The sequence below is a fragment of the Tachysurus vachellii genome, chromosome 26 (genome assembly GCF_030014155.1).
Source record: "Tachysurus vachellii isolate PV-2020 chromosome 26, HZAU_Pvac_v1, whole genome shotgun sequence".
Taxonomy (NCBI): Eukaryota; Metazoa; Chordata; class Actinopteri; order Siluriformes; family Bagridae; genus Tachysurus; species Tachysurus vachellii.
In genome coordinates, this window is record NC_083485.1 from 3,277,220 (window position 1) to 3,297,955 (window position 20,736).

General features: G+C 34.9%; 1 protein-coding gene across 5 annotated transcripts; it reads left to right on the forward strand.

Annotated features, from left to right (window-relative positions):
• The first annotated feature begins 1,916 nt into the window (after positions 1 to 1,916).
• On the forward strand, positions 1,917 to 20,736 carry LOC132841178 (uncharacterized). 5 transcript variants are annotated; one of them, XM_060863429.1, is made up of 12 exons: positions 1,917 to 2,099; positions 2,280 to 2,382; positions 2,489 to 2,713; positions 2,811 to 3,004; positions 3,467 to 3,511; positions 5,322 to 5,439; positions 13,405 to 13,449; positions 13,556 to 13,780; positions 17,987 to 18,177; positions 18,682 to 18,738; positions 18,998 to 19,037; positions 19,428 to 20,736. In XM_060863429.1, exons 3-12 carry the CDS (start codon positions 2,494 to 2,496, stop codon positions 20,249 to 20,251), a joined length of 1,959 nt encoding a protein of 652 aa, XP_060719412.1. In that variant the 5' UTR covers positions 1,917 to 2,099; positions 2,280 to 2,382; positions 2,489 to 2,493; the 3' UTR covers positions 20,252 to 20,736. The 5 variants fall into 5 exon arrangements, with proteins under 5 accessions (XP_060719412.1, XP_060719413.1, XP_060719416.1 ...); XM_060863430.1 differs by lacking the exon at positions 13,556 to 13,780 and adding an exon at positions 17,664 to 17,888; XM_060863433.1 differs by lacking the exon at positions 13,556 to 13,780 and adding an exon at positions 17,664 to 17,888 and having other exon boundaries at positions 5,397 to 5,439.

Genomic DNA, 20,736 nt, shown 5'->3' on the forward strand with positions numbered 1-20,736 from the left:
AAAAAAAAGAAGGTACACATGGTAGTCTTGTGTGGTTTATTTGTTGTAAATGAAAACGCTAAACCATGTTGTATGTGTAGGATAGAAAATGAGTGCTCATTGAATAAAGAAATCATTTTTGTTTACTTTACAATTTTTATGAAGTAAGTCATTGCTAGAAGTTTTAGACATAAAATCATCCCAAAAAGAAACAGTATCATACAGCCAGACAACAATTGATAACAAATGAAAAACGGTTTAAAAATAAAAAAATGTGTGTTAGCCTACAAAATAAACAGCTTTTACTGAGACCTGGAGTTAAAAATGTAACCACAGGAGATATTCATAGTGAAAATGAAAGTTAGTAATGAGGTTATTAAGGAGTTTTAATGGAAAAAAAAGTGTTCGTAGTATTACGGTGCAGTATGTATGTATTTGAGCATGTTTATAGACGTGTGTTTTTGATCTTGATGTTTTGTCTCCTTGATCTTGATGTTTTGTCTCACTTTTTGTTTTGTTTTGTTTTTTCTTCTTTTATTGTCTTTCCGCTGTACAGCTGTAAAACTAAAAAAAAAGAATGTACACATGGTAGTCTTGTGTGGATTATTTGTCGTAAATAAAAAAGCTAAACCATGTTGTAGGTTTAGGATAGAAAATGAGTGCTCCTGGAATGCAACAAATCATTTTTGTTTACTTGGCAATTTTTATGAAATAAATCATTGTTAGAAATTTTAGACATAAAATCACTCCAAAATGAAACAGTATCATACAGCCAGTCAGAATGATATTACTGAAATTAAAGACAATAAGACAACAATTTTTAACAAATGAAAAATGGTTTAAAAATAAAAAGAATGTGTGTTAGTCTACAAAATAAACAGCTTTTACTGAGTCCTGGAGTTACAAATGTAACCAACACAGGAAATATTCATAGTGGAAATGAAAGTTGAACATGTTTTATTTGTAACTTGAAAATACTGTCGGTGGAGACTTCAAAATCTGATAGATGTCCTCTGCACCAAGCAAGACTGTCAGATGCCAAGCAACATCAGACACACCACGGACATCAAAAATCATGCAAAAGACATGAATTTAATGAATATCCTGAATTCAGAAATACCTACTAATATTAGAATATTTCTAATATTCTAATTACTTGGACTGATATTTATCAACAAAATGAAAGGTAACCCTTTAGTTGGATAATATCTTTAGACTGTCTTAGATGAAGAAAGATCGATCTACTGATTCTTAACATGTCATCAGAAGGAAATAGGATGTAGGAAATATAACAATTATGGATGTGCTGATATTATTACTACAAAAAAAGAATGTTTTATTAACACTGTGAAGTTTTTCGTGAAGAAATGTTTATTTAACATTTTGGAACAAATCTCCTATGTATGTTTATCAGTACCCTTCACTCTGTCTTTTCTTTCTGGAAAAGTTAATGTTTGATTCACTTTAAAAAAAAAAACAAAGGGTGTGATTTTACCAAGGGGAAAAGATAAAGCACATTCATTGCTAACAAATAACAGAAAGTGTCTTAGAACAGTGACTTATAATTTTAGCTGTATAACCTTGTTAAGGTATTTCCCTGCCAGATCTTAGACCCTTGCTCTATTATTGTTTTTGTTGTTGTTGGTGGAACCAAGTGTCCTATATTCTCTTCAGGTGAAATTGCAGTCAATATTTTTAAGTGTAAAAAAATAATAATAATAATTTAAAGCCATACAAGTCAAAAATACTTACTGAATAAGACGTGAATTAGGCAAGAATGAGGTCACTTGCTGTACATCATACTGTATGTCTAATACCTTCATTGAGTATTTGCACACTACATCCAGTAGATGGCAGCAGATACATGATACAGAAAAAAAAGTGTTTGTTTACTTGTTCATTTTTAGTACGTCAATCCGTGTTAGAGGTTTAAGATGTAAAAATCATACCCAAAGGATATTTGGGAGATTTACTGAAATCATAGACAAACAGACAAACCATTTATACAACAGAGTTAAAAATGAAAGCAAACACTGCAGACATTGATAATTAAAGTGAAAGCTTTCTGTTTTTCTGCAGTTAGTCTGCGGATTCTGAAGCAAGCAGTCGACGTCAATAAGGTCAGTAATGAGGTTATAAGGCGATTTAGTGGGGAAAAATAAATGTTTTTAGTGTGACGGTGTTGTATGTATGCATTTAAACATAGACGTGTGTTTATAGACGTGTGTTTTTGATTTTGGTGTTTTGTCTAATTTTTTGTTTTGTTTTGCTTTTTCTTTTCTTCTATTTCCGCTGTACAGCTGTAAAACTGAACAAACACACAACCTGACACCGAGCGACTGAAAAAGGTGAGGCTTTATGGCAACAAAGGCAGCTGTAAGTCAGCTGTACTCGTTTAAAAAGGTAATATATCAAAGGGGTAACATTGACATATGATACTCAAAAATATGAGTAGTGGTTTATATCTTAATAATTATTACTAATGGCTAATTCCTATTTTTGTTTACAGAAAAGATGACAGACATATTTGTAGGAAATAAGGTTTTTGTTCTTGTCACTGGAAAAACATTAAATGTTGATAAGAAATTCATGGAACATCTTAAACAACAAAAACCAGATCTGCAGGAGGTGAAAAATGTAGCTGAGTGCGATTATGTTCTGGTTTTCTGTCCTATTGTGTCACGAGCTGGAACCGACATTGAAGCGGCATTGAAAAATCTTCAGGATATTGCAGGTATTAAATATGTAAAGCATAAATAAAATAATCAGTGACATGGTTGTGTGATGCACTATGGTATAAATCACTCCACTGAATACAATGTTTTCTTTAGGTTCCAAACCTGCTGTTCTAGTGATGCTCCATCACACGTTTGATAAAGATTATGTTGTACCAGACAGCAGCAGAGCTGTAAAAAGAAAGAATTTACTCACAGTAGACTGTCTGTTCTATGAAGATCAAGGATTACTTCAGTGTACAAAAAATGCTGAATCACTGGGAAAAATTCTAAGCATTATAAAACCCGAGGTAGCTGTTAAATTACTACTTTGAACAGTATTTACTTTATGCATATAACATACATAAAACACAATTTATTCACATGAAATGATCCCTCCCCCCAACACAATTGCTTACAGCATTTATAATGAACAATGTTTACTTTTCCATATTCTTATGAAAAAGTACCATTAATAAATTTAAATTTGTATTGCACTTGTTTATTTGGTTGTAGTCATAGCTACATTTTTCAACATTCTGTCCACGTGTGCAATCATTGACAAGTTATGATGCAAAAATATAAAGTTTAGCTAGTGGGAGAATGTGAGAATCTCTGAAATCTGCACAGTGAACATGGGCCTAATGTAATTTTGTGTTTTCACATTTAAAAGCATTGAAATCTCAGTGAGGGAAATTCAAAGCATTGAGTCTTTTGGAAAAGTGAAGTTTTACAGCATGTGTGTTACTGATATGTTGTGTTTTTTCTTTTAGGCGTCATGGTGGAGTTATTTCTGGTTCTCTTCTCCAGCTCGTAACGTATGTAATATTAGCTATGTAAATCCTGTATATCGGTTGCATAGTGAGGTAAAATTCTTTGTGTGTATATGTATATATATTGACATGACTATATATATTTATATAGTCATGCCCTAAATACCCCAGGCAAATTCTAACTTGAAGTTACTTTTATTCAACCAGAAAGTTTTTTCTTGATTAGAAATGACTCAGGCGTCTCCCAGAAGATAATAAGACGATGTACAAGACGCATAATTGTGGAAAAAATATTACTCATCTTTTAGTTACATTGGAACAAAAAGTGGCATGTCCAAAATTATTCATACCCTTATCAACAGTCAAAAGAAAAGCCCTTCTTGGCTATTACAGCAATCAAACGCTTGCTATAATTGCTGACCAGCTTTTTGCATGTCTCCACTGGTATTTTTGCCCATTCATCTTTAGCGATGAGCTCCTAGTCTTTCAGGTTGGAGGGTCTCCTTGCCATCACCCTGATCTTTAGCTTCCTCCACAGATTCTCAGTTGGATTTAAGTTAGGGCTCTGGCTGGGCCACTAAAAAACATTAATGTTTTTGTCTGCTAACCATTTCTTCACCACTTTTGCTGTATGCTTTGGGTCGTTGTCGTGCTGAAATGTCCACTGGTGCCCAAGGCCAAGTTTCTCTGCAGACTGCCTGATGTTGTTCTTGAGTATTTTGAGGTATTGCTCCTTTTTCATGGTGCTGTTTTCTGTGATTAGGTTCCCTGGTGCACCAGAAGAAAAACACCCCCAAAACATTAGGTTTCCACCACCATGTTTGACAGTGAGGATGGTGTTCTTAGGGTTGAAGGCTTCTCCTTTTTTATGCCAAATGAAAGCTACATCATTGTGATCAAACAATAAATTTTTTGTTTCATCTGACCATAAAACAGAAGAGCATAAGTCTTCTTCTTTGTCCAGATGAGCATTTGCAAAGGCCAAGCGAGCTTTTGTGTGCCTTATCTGGAGAAGTGGTGTCCTCCTTGGTCTGCGTGTGCAGTGTTTGTTGGACTGTCTGCCTTGAGATGTTGCCACCAGCAGAGACAAGATTCATTAGGATGGCCTTAGTGGTGATCCTTGGATTCTTTTTTACCTCTCTCACTATCCTCCTGGCCAGCACAGGTGTCACTTTTGGCTTCCGACCGCGTCCTCTGAGATGTTTCACAGTGCAGAACGTCTTGAATTGTATAATAATACTTTGCACTATAGCCACTGGAACTTCAAAACATTTAGATAAGGTCTTATAGCCCTTTCCTGACTTGTGAGCAGCCACAATGCGCAGCCGCAGGTCCTCAGTGAGCTCCTTTTTCTTAGCCATGACTGTCCACAAACCAACAGCAGAGAGCTTCTCTTTTTCTCCTTTTGAGTTGATTAAAACAGCTGTTCCCAATGAATCAGGGTAATTAGGATGCTTTAGAACAGCTTGGACTGTTTGGAATGGTATAGATCTTTGGATTTTCCCATAGACTGTGACAGTTTGCAAAGGGTATGAATAATTTTGGACATGCCACTTTTTGTTTAAATGTAAATAGAAGATGAGTAATAATTTTTTCCACAATGATGCGTCTTGTACATCATCTTCTGGGAGACGCCTGTGTCATTTCTAATCAAGAAAAAACTTGCTGGTTGAATAAAAGTAACTTCAAGTCAGAATTTGGCAGGGGTATGAATAATTTCAAGCTTGACTGTGTGTGTATATGTATATATATACATATACACACAGACACACACACACACACACACACACACACACACACACACACACACACATAAAACATACCCTATAGATGTATGTCACTTTACTTTTTCTAGCAAACAAATAACATGGAGATTGGACCGTCCAAAACAGAATCTGACATGACTTCTGAAATTCAAAATGCCCCTCAGATTATCAGGAACAGTGACGTGCAAAATGAACAAAAAGCCTCTGGTAAGAGTTCAAAACTAATGTCTTCTTCATGTGTGTTACAGATTTCATGTTGTTTTTATATTCTGCTGTCTATAAGGAAATTATTTAAACCAACATATACATGTATAAAAGAAATGAAAGGAAATAATGATTATTAGGTTGAACCATGATAACTGACTCTCTGCTGTACAAATGTTTATGTCTCCAAGGCAATATAATTTACAGGAAACAAAATTTAACAGACAGACTGAATTGGAACTTAACATTTAACTAGTTTTTCAATTTGAATCTTTCTTAGACTCATAAAATCCCAGTAGCTACTTTTATTGCTCCATTTTTAGGAATCAGGAAGTACAGTTAAAATCCCAGGAATCATTTATATTATGCTACAGTGACTGATCATTAGATGTTTCTTTGTAATCTACATTTTATTTTGTCTTTAGATCATCAGCGTTCTGGTAATCAGATGAATAATACAGAGAATATTGTACCAGACAGCAGCAGATCTGTAAACAGACAGAATACGATCACAGCCGACTGTCTGTTGAATGAAGATCAGGAATCAGTGCCATGTCATGAGAACAATGGCCCATTTTCCAAATTTGCAAACTGGATTGAGGTGAGGATTTTTATTTCTCTAAAATCATGGTGAATTTTACATTTTACAACAGAATTAAATTGGGAAATCTTTAGAATTTAAATAACCAAGTTGAAAATGTTCTAACAATATATTCTACATATCATTCAGGGAAAGACAACAAGAAAAAGTAAAAGTAAGTCACTTTGTTGCAGACAGTTTATCATGTATGATGTAACAGCAACACATATTTAATCTTTTTAGTCCTTTTTTCAATTACTGAGTGATCGAGGGTCGAGGGCCTTGCACAGGGGCCCAGCAGTGGCAGCTTAATGAACCTGGGATTCAAATTCACAACCTACCCATCAGTTTTCCAACACCTTAACCTCTAAACTACCACATCCCATAAATCTTCTAGGATGTGCTACCATAAATCTTACTTGAAATACTGCTGGCAAATTTGCTATTGCTCAATAATTATCCTGATTCATGCAATGCATCTAAAACATTCCCAGGAATCATTTATATTATACTACAGTGACTGACGATTTGTTTTCTCTTTAGATCATCAGCCTTCTTTTATCCAGATGTTGAAGTGTCCTCGTCTAACATACTTCACTATAATCTCTGGAAAGACATTAGGACATCATGTGGACATAGAGAAGAAACTTCAGGAACTAATACCAGGCCTACAGATGGTGATGAAATTGGAAGAGTCTGAGTTCATTCTGATTTTCTGCCCTGTTGTTACACAAGCTGGAACTGACATTGTAGAAGCATTGAAGATGCTCAATACCCAAGCAGGTAAAACACTCATTATTCCAATAAATCAACAATTTTCACAAAAATACAATCATTACTTTTAAGGATGAAAAATAATATTTGACATAAGGTCACTTAACTTCTTTATGAATCTTTGTTTTTATTAAACATTTATTTTTCAATTTTACCGTCTGAGAAATATTTGCATTCTTAGTTCACTAAACTCTAATGTCTCCATCAAAAGGTGACAAACCTGCAGTTCTGGTGGTGCTTCATCACACCTTTAATCCAGAACTTATTGTACCAGACAGCAGCAGATTAGTAAATAGACAGGATACGATCACAGTCGACTGTCTGTTCTATGAAGATCAGGGATTACTGAAGTGTCATAAGAACAATGAAGCACTGTCCAAAGTTGTAAACTGGCTGCAAGGTGAGGTTGAAATCACTCACAGAGGATGGGTTTTGGTTGTTCTACCATAGGTTTAGTGTTAACTGCTTTGTTGCATGTGTTTGCAGGGTGATGAAAATCATGAAAAGAACAACATACTTGGCAACTTCGGTGAGTATGACCAATTTTTTATTAATTTAAGCTAAGTTAGATGAATCTGGGCATTACGCCAGTGAGAAGCATCTAAATCTTTTATTTTCTGACAGCTGCTGATAAACATAAGTACATAACATTATGAATGAATTTTGAATGAATGACTATGAACGTTCATTTATTCAGGAAAAAAAGTGGCCCAATTCGAGGTCAAAAGACACTGACAATATGTGATATTTTTTCTGTTTTTTGTAAATACTTAAGTAAATAAATAAGGATATAATAAATATAAAAAAGTGAGATGAATTTTATGTTATCGCACAAATGTAAGAATAAGAAATAGATTAAAAAAGACAAAAGATTAATCATGTGCTTTAGATGTGACATTTGTTTTTATTTATCTTCATCGAAACGAGTATAGAAAAAAGAAAACATGATGAATGATGAATACAGAGAAGGCCATGTTCAGCCTGGACCATCTTAAAGACCTTGATGATCTCGGTTTCTTCTCAAGAAGCACTGACCAACCCACTACATATATAGCTTAAATTAAATAATGTTTATAACTTGTAAGATTTATTTATGTAAAATTGACTCATCTCCATTATGATTAATGTCCTTAAAACTGCTAAGTATTAGCATGTAGTAGATGCCTGCTTTTATTTGTGGCTCTCTCTATTCTTCCTACAAGCATAAACAGTGGACAGTGTAATGTTCTTTATGATAAATACACTGAATAAATGAAATACTTAATCATTATAATAAGCAGTATATTATGATTTAATGCATTTACATGTATTGTTATGTAAAAGTAAAAATATATAAATGAAACAGTACGGTTCATGTTGCTGTAGTAATGCCAGGTATGATGCAGTATGATATAACACATTAGTTATTGCCTGTTACTCTGTGAAAAACAATAAATGTTCTTGGAGCAGCTTTTGTTTCAGCAACTTTTTCCTCTTGAAATTAGACAAAACTAATGAAAGCACAAAATTCTGCGATGATAATACTGTATATACCATGAATGAACTTCCCCTAGGGGTCTGGACAGCTGAGTCACTGGCTATTTTCAAATGATGGTTGAAGACCTACTTATTCATGAAACACTTCAACTAGCACTTTCTTCCTTGTTTGATGTATGTGTGTATTTAAAAAAACAACAGTAATTTAAACGCATGGTATTCTAAGTCTGTAGCCTAGTGAACCAGAATTCATGCATTCAATGATAGAGACTTAAGCACTTTTGTATGTCTCTCTGGATACTTGCATCTTTCAAATGATGTAAATGTAAATGTAATGAACATATAGACCAAGTGACATTTTACATGCAACAAACAGATAAAACTCACAGTGTATCCCCACAACCAAAAGGATGGTGGTCAGTAAGAGGATGTTTATGATGAGGAGTGGAACAGTTATCTTTTTCCCTACATGTGTAAAACAGAACATCAATATAATATCAAAATGAAAATGATCACAGTTGGTGATTGAAGTGTTTTCCTTTTGGTTGAAACAATCTGAATATTGATTTTTTTTTTTTAATAATAAATTATTATCTACAAAAATAATAATTTTTTCCCATGTACTTATGTACCTCTATAATTTCACAGCGTTCATTCAACTGTACACAGTTTTATACGCTCTGGCATTCTATCAGCAGTTTGTCCATCCATCTGTGTGTTCATCCATCCACCCCTTACTTACCTGAAGCTTTTCTTGTGATTACTGTTGGTGGGGTCTGCAGAGTCTGATAGATGTCCTCAGTCTTTCTTTGTTCTTCAATATCATACACATTTTGTGACACACAATGCTTCTGCTGCAGCTCCATCGTTCAACAATCAGCCAAAGAGACCGACAAACTCATATACACCAAGCAAGACTTGTGGTTTTAAAAGATGTCCTGCAACTTCAGACACAGTAAATGTTAGAACAACACATGTACAGCTCACTTCTCCTTCTACTTCTGTATTTTTTTTCCAACATGATAAAAATAGATGTATGGTCCAGTAAAAAAAAAAAGAACGTACTGTACATATGGTAGTCTTGTGTGTTTTATTTGTTGTAAATGAAAAAGCTAAACCATGTTGTAGGTGTAGGATAGAAAATGAGTGCTCATTGAATAAAGAAATCATTTTTGTTTACTTTACAATTTTTATGAAGTAAGTCATTGCTAGACGTTTTAGACATAAAATCATCCCAAAAGGAAACAGTATCATACAGCCAGACAACAATTGATAACAAATGAAAAATGGTTTAAAAAGAAAAAGAATGTGTGTTAGCCTACAAAATAAACAGCTTTTACTGAGACCTGGAGTTAAAAATGTAACCACAGGAGATATTCATAGTGAAAATGAAAGTTAGTAATGAGGTTATTAAGGAGTTTTAATGGAAAAAAGTGTTTGTAGTATGACGGTGCATTATGTACTGTATGTATTTGAGCATGTTTATAGACGTGTGTTTTTGATCTTGGTGTTTTGTCTCACTTTTTGTTTTGTTTTGTTTTTTTCTTCTTTTCTTGTCTTTCTGCTGTACAGCTGTAAAACTAAAAAAAAAAGATCGTACACATGGTAGTTTTGTGTGGATTAATTGTCGTAAATGAAAAAGCTAAACCATGTTGTAGGTTTAGGATAGAAAATGAGTGCTCCTGGAATGGAACAAATCATTTTTGTTTACTTGGCATTCATTCATTCATCTTCTAACGCTTATCCGAACTACCTCGGGTCACGGGGAGCCTGTGCCTATCTCAGGCGTCATCGGGCATCAAGGCAGGATACACCCTGGACGGAGTGCTGTTTACTTGGCAATTTTTATGAAATAAATCATTGTTAGAAGTTTTAGACATAAAATCACCCCAAAAGGAAACAGTATCATACAGCCAGTCAGAATGATATTTACTGATATTAAAGACAATAAGACAACAATTTTTAACAAATGAAAAATGGTTTAAAAATAAAAAGAATGTGTGTTAGTCTACAAAATAAACAGCTTTTACTGAGACCTGGAGTTACAAATGTAACCAACACAGGAAATATTCATAGTGAAAATGAAAGCTGAACATGTTTTATTTGTAACTTGAAAATACTGTTGGTTGAGACTTCAGAGTCTGATAGATGTCCTCTGCACCAAGCAAGACTGTCAGATGCCAAGCAACATCAGACACACCACGGACATCAAAAATCATGCAAAAGACATGAATTTAATGAATATCCTGAATTCAGAAATACCTACTAATATTAGAATATTTCTAATATTCTAATTACATGGACTGATATTTATCAACAAAATGAAAGGTAACCCTTTAGCTGGATAATATCTTTAGACTGTCTTAGGATGGGGGGGCATGGTGGCTTAGTGGTTAGCACGTTTGCCTCACACCTCCAGGGTTGGGGGTTTGATTCCCGCCTCCGCCTTGTTTGTGTGGAGTTTGCATGTTCTCCCTGTGCCTTGGGGGTTTCCTCCGGGTACTCCGGTTTCCTCCCCCGGTCCACAGACATGAATGGTAGGTTGATTGGCATCTCTGGAAAATTGTCCGTAGTGTGTGATTGCGTGAGTGAATGAGAGTGTGTGTGTGTGCCCTGCGATGGGTTGGCACTCCGTCCAGGGTGTATCCTGCCTTGATGCCCGATGACGCCTGAGATAGGCACAGGCTCCCCGTGACCCGAGGTAGTTCGGATAAGCAGTAGAAAATGAGTGAGAGAGTGAGAGTGTCTTAGGATGTAGGAAATATAACAATTATGGATGTGCTGATATTATTACTACAAAAATAATGTTTTATTAACACGGTGAAGCTTTTCGTGAAGAAATTTTTATTTAACATTTTGGAACAAATCTCCTAGGAACATTTATCAGTACCCTTGAAAAAAAAAGTTCATATTCAGTTAAAAAAAACCAAAGGGTGTGATTTTACCAAGGGGAAAAGATCAAGCACATTCATTGCTAACAAATAACAGAAAGTCTATTAGAACAGTGACTTATAATTTTAGCTGTATAACCTTGTTAATGTATTTCCCTGCCAGATCTTAGACCCTCGTTCTATTATTGCTGTTGTTGGTGGTGGTGGAACCAAGTGTCCTAAATTCTCTTCAGGTGAAATTGCAGTCAATATTTTTAAGTGCAAAAAAAGAAAATAATAATTTAAAGCCATACAAGTCAAAAATACATACTGAATAAGACGTGAATTAGGCAAGAATGAGGTCACTTGCTGTACATCATACTGTATGTCTAATACCTTCATTGAGTATTTGCACATTACATCCAGTAGATGGCAGCAGATACATGATACAGAAAAAAAAACCCAAAACAACATCAAGTGTTTGTTTACTTGTTCATTTTTAGTACGTCAGTCAATGTTAGAGGTTTAAGATGTAAAAATCATACCCAAAGGATATTTGGGAGATTTAATGAAATCATAGACAAACAGACAAACCATTTATACAACAGAAACCATAACACAAAGAACACCAGTGTGTTTGTTAGCCTACAATATTAACAGCTTTTAGTGAGTCCTGGTAGCGACAGAGTTAAAAATGAAAGCAAACACTGCAGACATTCATAATGAAAGTGAAAGCTTTCTGTTTTTCTGCAGTTAGTCTGCGGATTCTGAAGCAAGCAGTCGACGTCAATAAGGTTAGTAATGAGGTTATAAGGCGATTTAATGGGGAAAAATAAATGTTTTTAGTGTGACGGTGTTGTATGTATGCATTTAAACATAGACGTGTGTTTATAGACGTGTGTTTTTGATCTTGGTGTTTTGTCTAATTTTTTGTTTTGTTTTGCTTGTTCTTTTCTTCTATTTCCGCTGTACAGCTGTAAAACTGAACAAACACACAACCTGACACCGAGCGACTGAAAAAGGTGAGGCTTTATGACAACAAAGGCAGCTATATATACACACACACACACACACACACATATATACACACACACACACACACACACACACACATATATATATATATATATATATATATATATATATATATATATATATATATATACACACACACACACACACACACAGAATACAGTATACATACATAAAACATACCCTATAGATGTATGTCACTTGTTTACTTTTTCTAGCAAACAAATAACATGGAGATTGGAACGTCCAGAACAGAATCTGACAAAGCTTCTGAAATTCAAAATGCCCCTCAGATTATCGGGAACGGTGACCAAAATGAACAAAAAGCCTCTGGTAAGAGTTCAAAACTAATGTCTTCTTCATGTGTTTTACAGATTTCATGTTGTTTTTAGGTTGAACCAGGATAACAGAGTCTCTGCTGTTCAAATGTTTACGTCTCCAAGGCAGTATAATTTACAGGAAACAAAATTTAACAGACAGACTGAATTGGAACTAAACATTTAACTAGTTTATAGTTAGAAAAAATGGTAAGAAGATACAACATGTATTTATTATATAAAAACATATATAATACTGTACATATGATTCTTGTATTCATGACAAAAGATACCACAGATATAAAAACATAGACTATGAATAAAGGTGAGATTAAAGATAGACATAGATTTCATGGTAAAGTTGAGTATATGCAGGCTTGTAGCTCAGGATTATGGATTTCTTTCCTGTCCTGCATCTCAACATTGTCTTTTATGTGTGTATGATTGTGTCCTGCCATGGGTTGTGCCCCAAGTCCCCTGACATAAGTTAATAGCTCTCTATATAGGAAAAGAGCAACACAAAATGGATGGAGAGAATCATATTTCCTTTCAGGAATGAAAGTAAAACTAAAATCACACTCGTATGTATACATTTCTCACACCGTTGTGCTGAAATAAAATGTCGACTATGAACCTTCTCACCCAACATCAGAGACCTCACTTATTCTCATGTGGCTCAATAAGAATTTCCCACAGCCACAGTCCAAAAACTAATAGGAAGCAATCACAAACAAGTGGAAGCTTTTATAGCAGAGAAGTGGACTTGGGTGTGAGGGTCAGGTGTCCAAATTCTTTTGGCAATATATAGTGTTGTAAAGTCAGAATTTCACCATGTGATGGGTTTTTTCAGGCCACCACACATACATTATAAGAAAAACAATGTAGAACTTACCTTTATAAAGACTATTTGGTTTTCCAGATGGAACACTCGCTGCCAGTGCAGATGACATGGAAGAAGAACCAGGTAATATATCAAAGGGGTAACATTGACATATGATACTCAAAAATATGAGTAGTGGTTTATATCTTAATAATTATTACTAATGGCTAATTCCTATTTTTGTTTACAGAAAAGATGACAGACATCTTTTTAGGAAATAAGCTTTTTGTTCTTGTCACTGGGAACACATTAAATGTTGATAAGAAATTCATGGAACATCTTAAACAACAAAAAACAGATCTGCAGGAGGTGAAAAATGTAGCTGAGTGCGATTATGTTCTGGTTTTCTGTCCTATTGTGTCACGAGCTGGAACCGACATTGAAGCGGCATTGAAAAATCTTCAGGATATTGCAGGTATTAAATATGTAAAGCATAATTAAAATAATCAGTGACATGGTTGTGTGATGCACTATGGTATAAATCACTCCACTGAATACAATGTTTTCTTTAGGTTCCAAACCTGCTCTTCTAGTGGTGCTCCATCACACGTTTGATAAAGATTATGTTGCACCAGACAGCAGCAGAGCTGTAAAAAGGAAGAATTCACTCACAGTAGACTGTCTGTTCCATGAAGATCAAGGATTACTTCAGTGTACAAAAAATGATGAATCACTGGGAAAAATTCTAAGCATTATAAAACCCGAGGTAGCTGTTAAATTACTACTTTGAACAGTATTTACTTTATGTCTCTAACATACATAAAACCCAATTTATTCACATGAAATGACTCCCCCCCCACACACACACACACAATTGCTTACAGCATTTATAATAAACAATGTTTACTTTTCAATACTCTTAAGAAAAAGTACCATTAAGGAAATTGAATTTGTATTGCACTTGTTTATTTGGTTGTAGCCAAGTTATGATGCAAAAATATAAAGTTTAGCAACTTTGAGGATGTGAGAATCTCTGAAATCTGCACAATGTACATGTGCCTAATGTATTTTGTGTGTTCACATTTAAAAGCATTGAAATCTCAGTGAGGGAAATTCAAAGCATTGAGTCTTTTGGAAAAGTGAAGTTTTACAGCATGTGTGTTACTGATATGTTGTGTTTTTTTCTTTTAGTGGTCATGGTGGAGTTATTTGTGGTTCTTGTCTCCAACTTTGGCTCGTAACGTATGTAATATTAACTATGTAAATCCTGTATAATGGTTGCATAGTGAGGTAAAATTCTTGTTGTGTGTGTGTATATACATACATATATATATATATAGTCATGCCCTAAATACCCCAGGCAAATTCTAATTTGAAGTTACTTTTATTCAACCAGCAAGTTTTTTGTTGATTAGAAATGACACAGGCGTCTCCCAGAAGATAATAAGACGATGTACAAGAGGCATCATTGTGGAAAAAATTATTACTCATCTTTTATTTACATTAGAACAAAAAGTGGCATGTCCAAAATTATTCATACGCTTATCAACAGTCAAAAGAAAAGCCCTTATTGGCTATTACAGCAATCAAACACTTGCTATAATTGCTGACCAGCTTTTTGCATGTCTCCACTGGTATTTTTGCCCATTCATCTTTAGCGATGAGCTCCTAGTCTTTCAGGATGGAGGGTCTCCTTGCCATCACCCTGATCTTTAGCTTCCTCCACAGATTCTCAATCGGATTAAAGTCAGGACTCTGTCTGGGCCACTAAAAAACATTAATGTTTTTGTCTGCTAACTATTTCTTCACCACTTTTGCTGTATGCTTTGGGTCGTTGTCATGCTGAAATGTCCACTGGTGCCCAAGGCCAAGTTTCTCTGCAGACTGCCTGATGTTGTTCTTGAGTATTTTGAGGTATTGCTCCTTTTTCATGGTGCTGTTTACTGTGATTAGGTTCCCTGGCCCACCAGAAGAAAAACACCCCAAAACATTAGGTTTCCACCACCATGTTTGACAGTGGGGATGGTGTTCTTAGAGTTGAAGGCTTCTCCTTTTTTATGCCAAATGAAAGCTACATCATTGTGATCAAACAATAAAATTTTTGTTTCATCTGACCATAAAACAGAAGACCAGAAGTCTTCTTCTTTGTCCAGATGAGCATTTGCAAAGGCCAAGCGGGTTTTTGTGTGCCTTATCTGGAGAAGTGGTGTCCTCCTTGGTCTGCGTCCGTTGAACCCAGCGGAGTGCAGTGTTCGTTGGACTGTCTGCCTTGAGATGTTGCCACCAGCAGAGCCCAGATTCATCAGGATGGCCTTGGTGGTGATCCTTGGATTCTTTTTTACCTCTCTCACTATCCTCCTGGCCAGCACAGGTGTCACTTTTGGCTTCCGACCGCGTCCTCTGAGATGTTTCACAGTGCAGAACGTCTTGAATTGTTTAATAATACTTTGCACTGTAGCCACTGGAACTTCAAAACATTTAGATAAGGTCTTATAGCCCTTTCCTGACCTGCGAGCAGCCACAATGCACAGCCGCAGGTCCTCAGTGAGCTCCTTTTTCTTAGCCATGACTGTCCACAAACCAATAGCAGAGAGCTTCTCTTTTTCTCCTTTTGAGTTGATTAAAACAGCTGTTTCCAATGAATCAGGGTAATTAGGATGCTTTAGAACAGCTTGGACTGTTTGGAATGGTATAGATCTTTGGATTTTCCCATAGACTGTGACAGTTTGCAAAGGGTATGAATAATTTTGGACATGCCACTTTTTGTTTAAATGTAAATAGAAGATGAGTAATAATTTTTTCCACAATGATGCGTCTTGTACATCATGTTATTATCTTCTGGGAGACGCCTGTGTCATTTCTAATCAAGAAAAAACATATAAACATATAAAAAATATAACACATATATGTGTTATATATGTGTTATATAATACATGTAAAAAAGAAATATTTGTGTGTATATATATATATATATATATATATATATATATATATATATATATATATATATATATACATATATATATATATATGTATATATACACACACACACACATAAAACATACCCTATCCTTATAGATGTATGTCACTTGTTTACTTTTTCTAGCAAACAAATAACGAGATTGGAACCTCCAGAACAGAATCTGACAAAGCTTCTGAAATTCAAAATGCCCCTCAGATTATCGGGAACGGTGACGTGCAAAATGAACAAAAAACCTCTGGTAAGAGTTGAGTGCAAAACTAATGTCTTCTTCATGTGTTTTACAGATTTCATGTTGTTTTTCTATGCTGCTTTCTATGAGGAAATTAGTTAAACCAACATATACATGTACAAAAGAAATGAAATTAAATAATGATTATTAGGTTGAACCAGGATAACAGAGTCTCTGCTGTACAAATGTTTACGTCTCCAAGGCAGTATAATTTACAGGAAACAAAATTTAACAAAATTTAACTGAATTGGAACTTAACATTTAACTAGTTTATCTTCAGAAAAAGTGGTAAGAAGATACAACATGTATTTATTATATAAAAACATATATAATACTGTACATATGATTCTTGTATTCATGACAAAAGATACCACAGATATAAAAACATAGACTATGAGTAAAAGTGAGATTAAAGATAGACATAGATTTCATGGTAAAGTTGAGTATATACAGGCTTGTAGCTCGGGATTATGGATTTGTTTCCTGTCCTGCATCTCAAAATTGTCTTTCATGTGTGTTTGATTGTGTCCTGCCATGGGTTGTGCCCCAAGTCCCCTGGGATAAGTTAATAGCTCTCTATATAGGAAAAGAGCTACACAGAATGGATGGAGAGAATCAGATTTCCTTTCAGGAATGAAAGTAAAACTAAAATCACACTCGTATGTATACATTTCTCACACCGTTGTGCTGAAATAAAATGTCGACTATGAACCTTCTCACCCAACATCAGAGACCTCACTTATTCTCATGTGGCTCAATAAGAATTTCCCACAGCCACAATCCAAAATCTAATAGGAAGCAATCACAAACAAGTGGAAGCTTTTATAGCAGAGAAGTGGACTTGGGTGTGAGGGTCAGGTGTCCAAATTCTTTTGGCAATATAGTGTTGTAAAGTCAGAGTTTCACCATGTGATGGGTTTTTTCAGGCCACCACACATACATTATAAGAAAAACAATGTAGAACTTACCTTTATAAAGACTATTTGGTTTTCCAGATGGAACACTCGCTGTCAGTGCAGATGACATGGAAGAAGAACCAGGTAATATATCAAAGGGGTAACATTGACATATGATCCTCAAAAATATGAGTAGTGGTTTATATCCTAATAATTATTACTAATGGCTAATTCCTATTTTTGTTTACAGAAAAGATGACAGACATATTTTTAGGAAATAAGGTTTTTGTTCTTGTCACTGGAAAAACATTAAATGTTGATAAGAAATTCATGGAACATCTTAAACAACAAAAACCAGATCTGCAGGAGGTGAAAAATGTAGCTGAGTGCGATTATGTTCTGGTTTTCTGTCCTACTGTGTCACAAGCTTTAACCGACATTGAAGCCGCATTGAAAAAGCTTCAGGATATTACAGGTATTAAAATATATAAAGCATAAATAAAATAATCAGTAACATGGTTGTGTGATGCACTATGGTATAAATCACTCCACTGAATACAATGTTTTCTTTAGGTTCCAAACCTGCTGTTCTAGTGGTGCTCCATCACACGTTTGATAAAGATTATGTTGCACCAGACAGCAGCAGAGCTGTAAAAAGGAAGAATTCACTCACAGTAGACTGTCTGTTCCATGAAGATCAAGGATTACTTCAGTGTACAAAAAATGATGAATCACTGGGAAAAATTCTAAGCATTATAAAAGAGGTAGTTGTTAAATTACAACTTACTGTAGAACATTATTTTCTTTATGCCTCTATCATACAAGAAACCCAATTTATTCATGAAATGTTTTCCCCCATAATTGCTTACAGCATTTATAATGAACAATGTTTACTTTTGCACATTCATAAGAAATGTTTCAGGATCCAGCCTGGACTTTGGCCATGTGTGTTTGTTTTCACATCCCTGAGAGAAATGTACCAAAAGTACCATATAAAATTTGAATTTGTCTTGCATTGTCTTGTTTATTTGGTTGTAGTCATAGCTACATTTTTCAAAATGCTGTCCATGTGTGCAATCATTGACAAGTTATGGTACAGTTTAGCTAGTGGGAGAATGTGAGAATCTCTGAAATCTGCACAATGATCATATGCACAATGTATTTTGTGTGTTCACATTTAAAAATATTGAAATCTCAGTGAGGGAAATTCAAAGCATTGAAAGTTTGACAGCATGCGTGTTACTGATATGTTGTGTTTTTTCTTTTAGGGGTTATGGTGGAATTTTTCCTGGCCTTGGTCTTGGTGGACTTCAGATGGCAGTAAGGTAAAACTCTTTGACTTTCATATTGTACTAATACAATATACTGAAATATTAACACAACTAGATGGCACTAAAGGGAGGAAAGTTAAAGATACTAATTATCATTCTGAAAACATACAGACTTAAACATCATTCTAAAGTCATTGTAACTGGAACAAATGTAAAATTTTGCAGTTGATTGACAGTAATCAAGTAATAGGCTCTGTGCCTTAAATTTGAATTTAGCTTTTAGACAATAACCAGTCTGCCACATTTATTGTAGGACCAAAGCCAGAGTAAAGATACAGAAACAAATGAGAAAGGTAAGCAGTGGTTTTTCCATGTTTCCTATGTTCCATGAAGAAGATGTCCATTTTTTTTATATTTTGTGCAGTTACAATACAACTTTATTTAAATGTATAGATTTCTGTTTGACTGATCAGGTGACCTAAACAAGTTTAATCCAAAATTTAAAAGCACGACAAAGGGTTAACCTATAATGTTAATAACATTCGTCTGAAATGTTAATAGAGAGATCATATTCATAATTCTGTGATTTATTTTATAAATCTATGCTGATGTTAATAAAAAAATTTAATAATGTCCATGAATGTAATTTTGTAGTTTAAGATGTCCATACCTTCAACTATTATGAAGCTCCTAATCCCCATTACACTGCATGCAATTTCTTAAAATAACTCTATATTTTCCAGATTCTGTTCAGAGGATTTTGGTATTAGGGAGAAATGACGCTTGGAAAAGTTCATCAAAAACAATCATCCTAGGGAGAGATGAGATGAACCAGGCATCTGTAGCTGAATTCACTGCCACCCAGGAGAATGAGAGCATGGAGGAGGAGGTGGCTGGGAGAAAGGTGACTGTTGTGGAGACCCCTAACATTTTCTCAGCTGAACTTGCTCAGGAGAAAATTAGAAAGGATGTGGAAGAAGCTATCAATCTGTCTAAGCCCGGACCCCATGCCTTCCTCCTGATAATACCTGTAAATCTTTCAGAAGACAACAAAGTTATGGTACAGAATTTAAAAGTTACTTTCTTAAAGATGGAAGAGATCTTTGGAGAGAGGTTCTGGAAACACACCATGATCATATTCAGTGTTAGTAATGAATATCTGAAGAAGAAGATTATGGAGTTTATCCAATCAGGAGACCAGGAGGTCCAGACACTTGTACAGAAATGTGAGTACAAGTATGACTTTCTCACGACTAAGGACAATGAAGTTGGTCCTCAGGACTTAAAGTATCTGCTGGAGAAGATAGAGAAGATAAAAGAAGGTGAGGTAAAGGACTTCTACAGTAGTGAGGTTTATCTGAAGACACTAGCTTCGATTGGAGGGAGTGAGAAAAAGATCAACAATGAACTAGAGGATGAAGATGATCCAGCGAATGAACTGATGAGAAACATAGAAAAGATCAAAGAAGAAACAAAAAGACATGGAAAGGCAGAGCAAGAAGAGACCGAGCAAAGTCCAAAAGAACCAAAAATTGTTGAAGAACTAAAGGGCAAGATGGTGATATAGAAAGTGAATGAAGAGTGCATGGAGAGAGAAAGTCTGAAATGAAGACTTTCCTGTCTGGAATCTGGAGAGATATTTTGAATTCTAGCATGAAGATGCAAGAAGAGATTGAAAGAAAGCATAGTCAGATCAAGGAAGATGATAAAATCTATTGAGAATTGCTTGACAAGTATCTTTTTACTGACAAATCTAAAAATCCAGGAATCCTCTTTTTCCTCCTTTTTCCTATTCCGATTAATTGTATTCCTTGTTTGCAATTCTAATTACCAATAATAACAAATAGATTGCAGTGTTATATGTAGTAGATAATGAGTAATCATTGTATTTTACTGTCACTGTCAGATGTTTTATCTTTGCCTTGCACTAAAGCTCTATAAATTAGAAAGAGCTACCAGTTTAGCCCTGAATACATTACATGATATTTCTCTTGTGATAAGTCACTCTGTATCTCATTATATACCGCCTATAAATGCTTATAAACACCTTAA

Excerpts from the sequence above, each read along its gene's own strand:
- LOC132841178 (XM_060863429.1), top strand. The coding sequence starts at position 2,494 with ATGACAGACATATTTGTAGGAAATAAGGTTTTTGTTCTTGTCACTGGA. Across the intron at positions 13,781-17,986 it reads AAATCTTCAGGATATTGCAG|GTTCCAAACCTGCTGTTCTA; the intron begins GTATTAAATATG and ends TGTTTTCTTTAG. Across the intron at positions 18,739-18,997 it reads GGACTTCAGATGGCAGTAAG|GACCAAAGCCAGAGTAAAGA; the intron begins GTAAAACTCTTT and ends CATTTATTGTAG.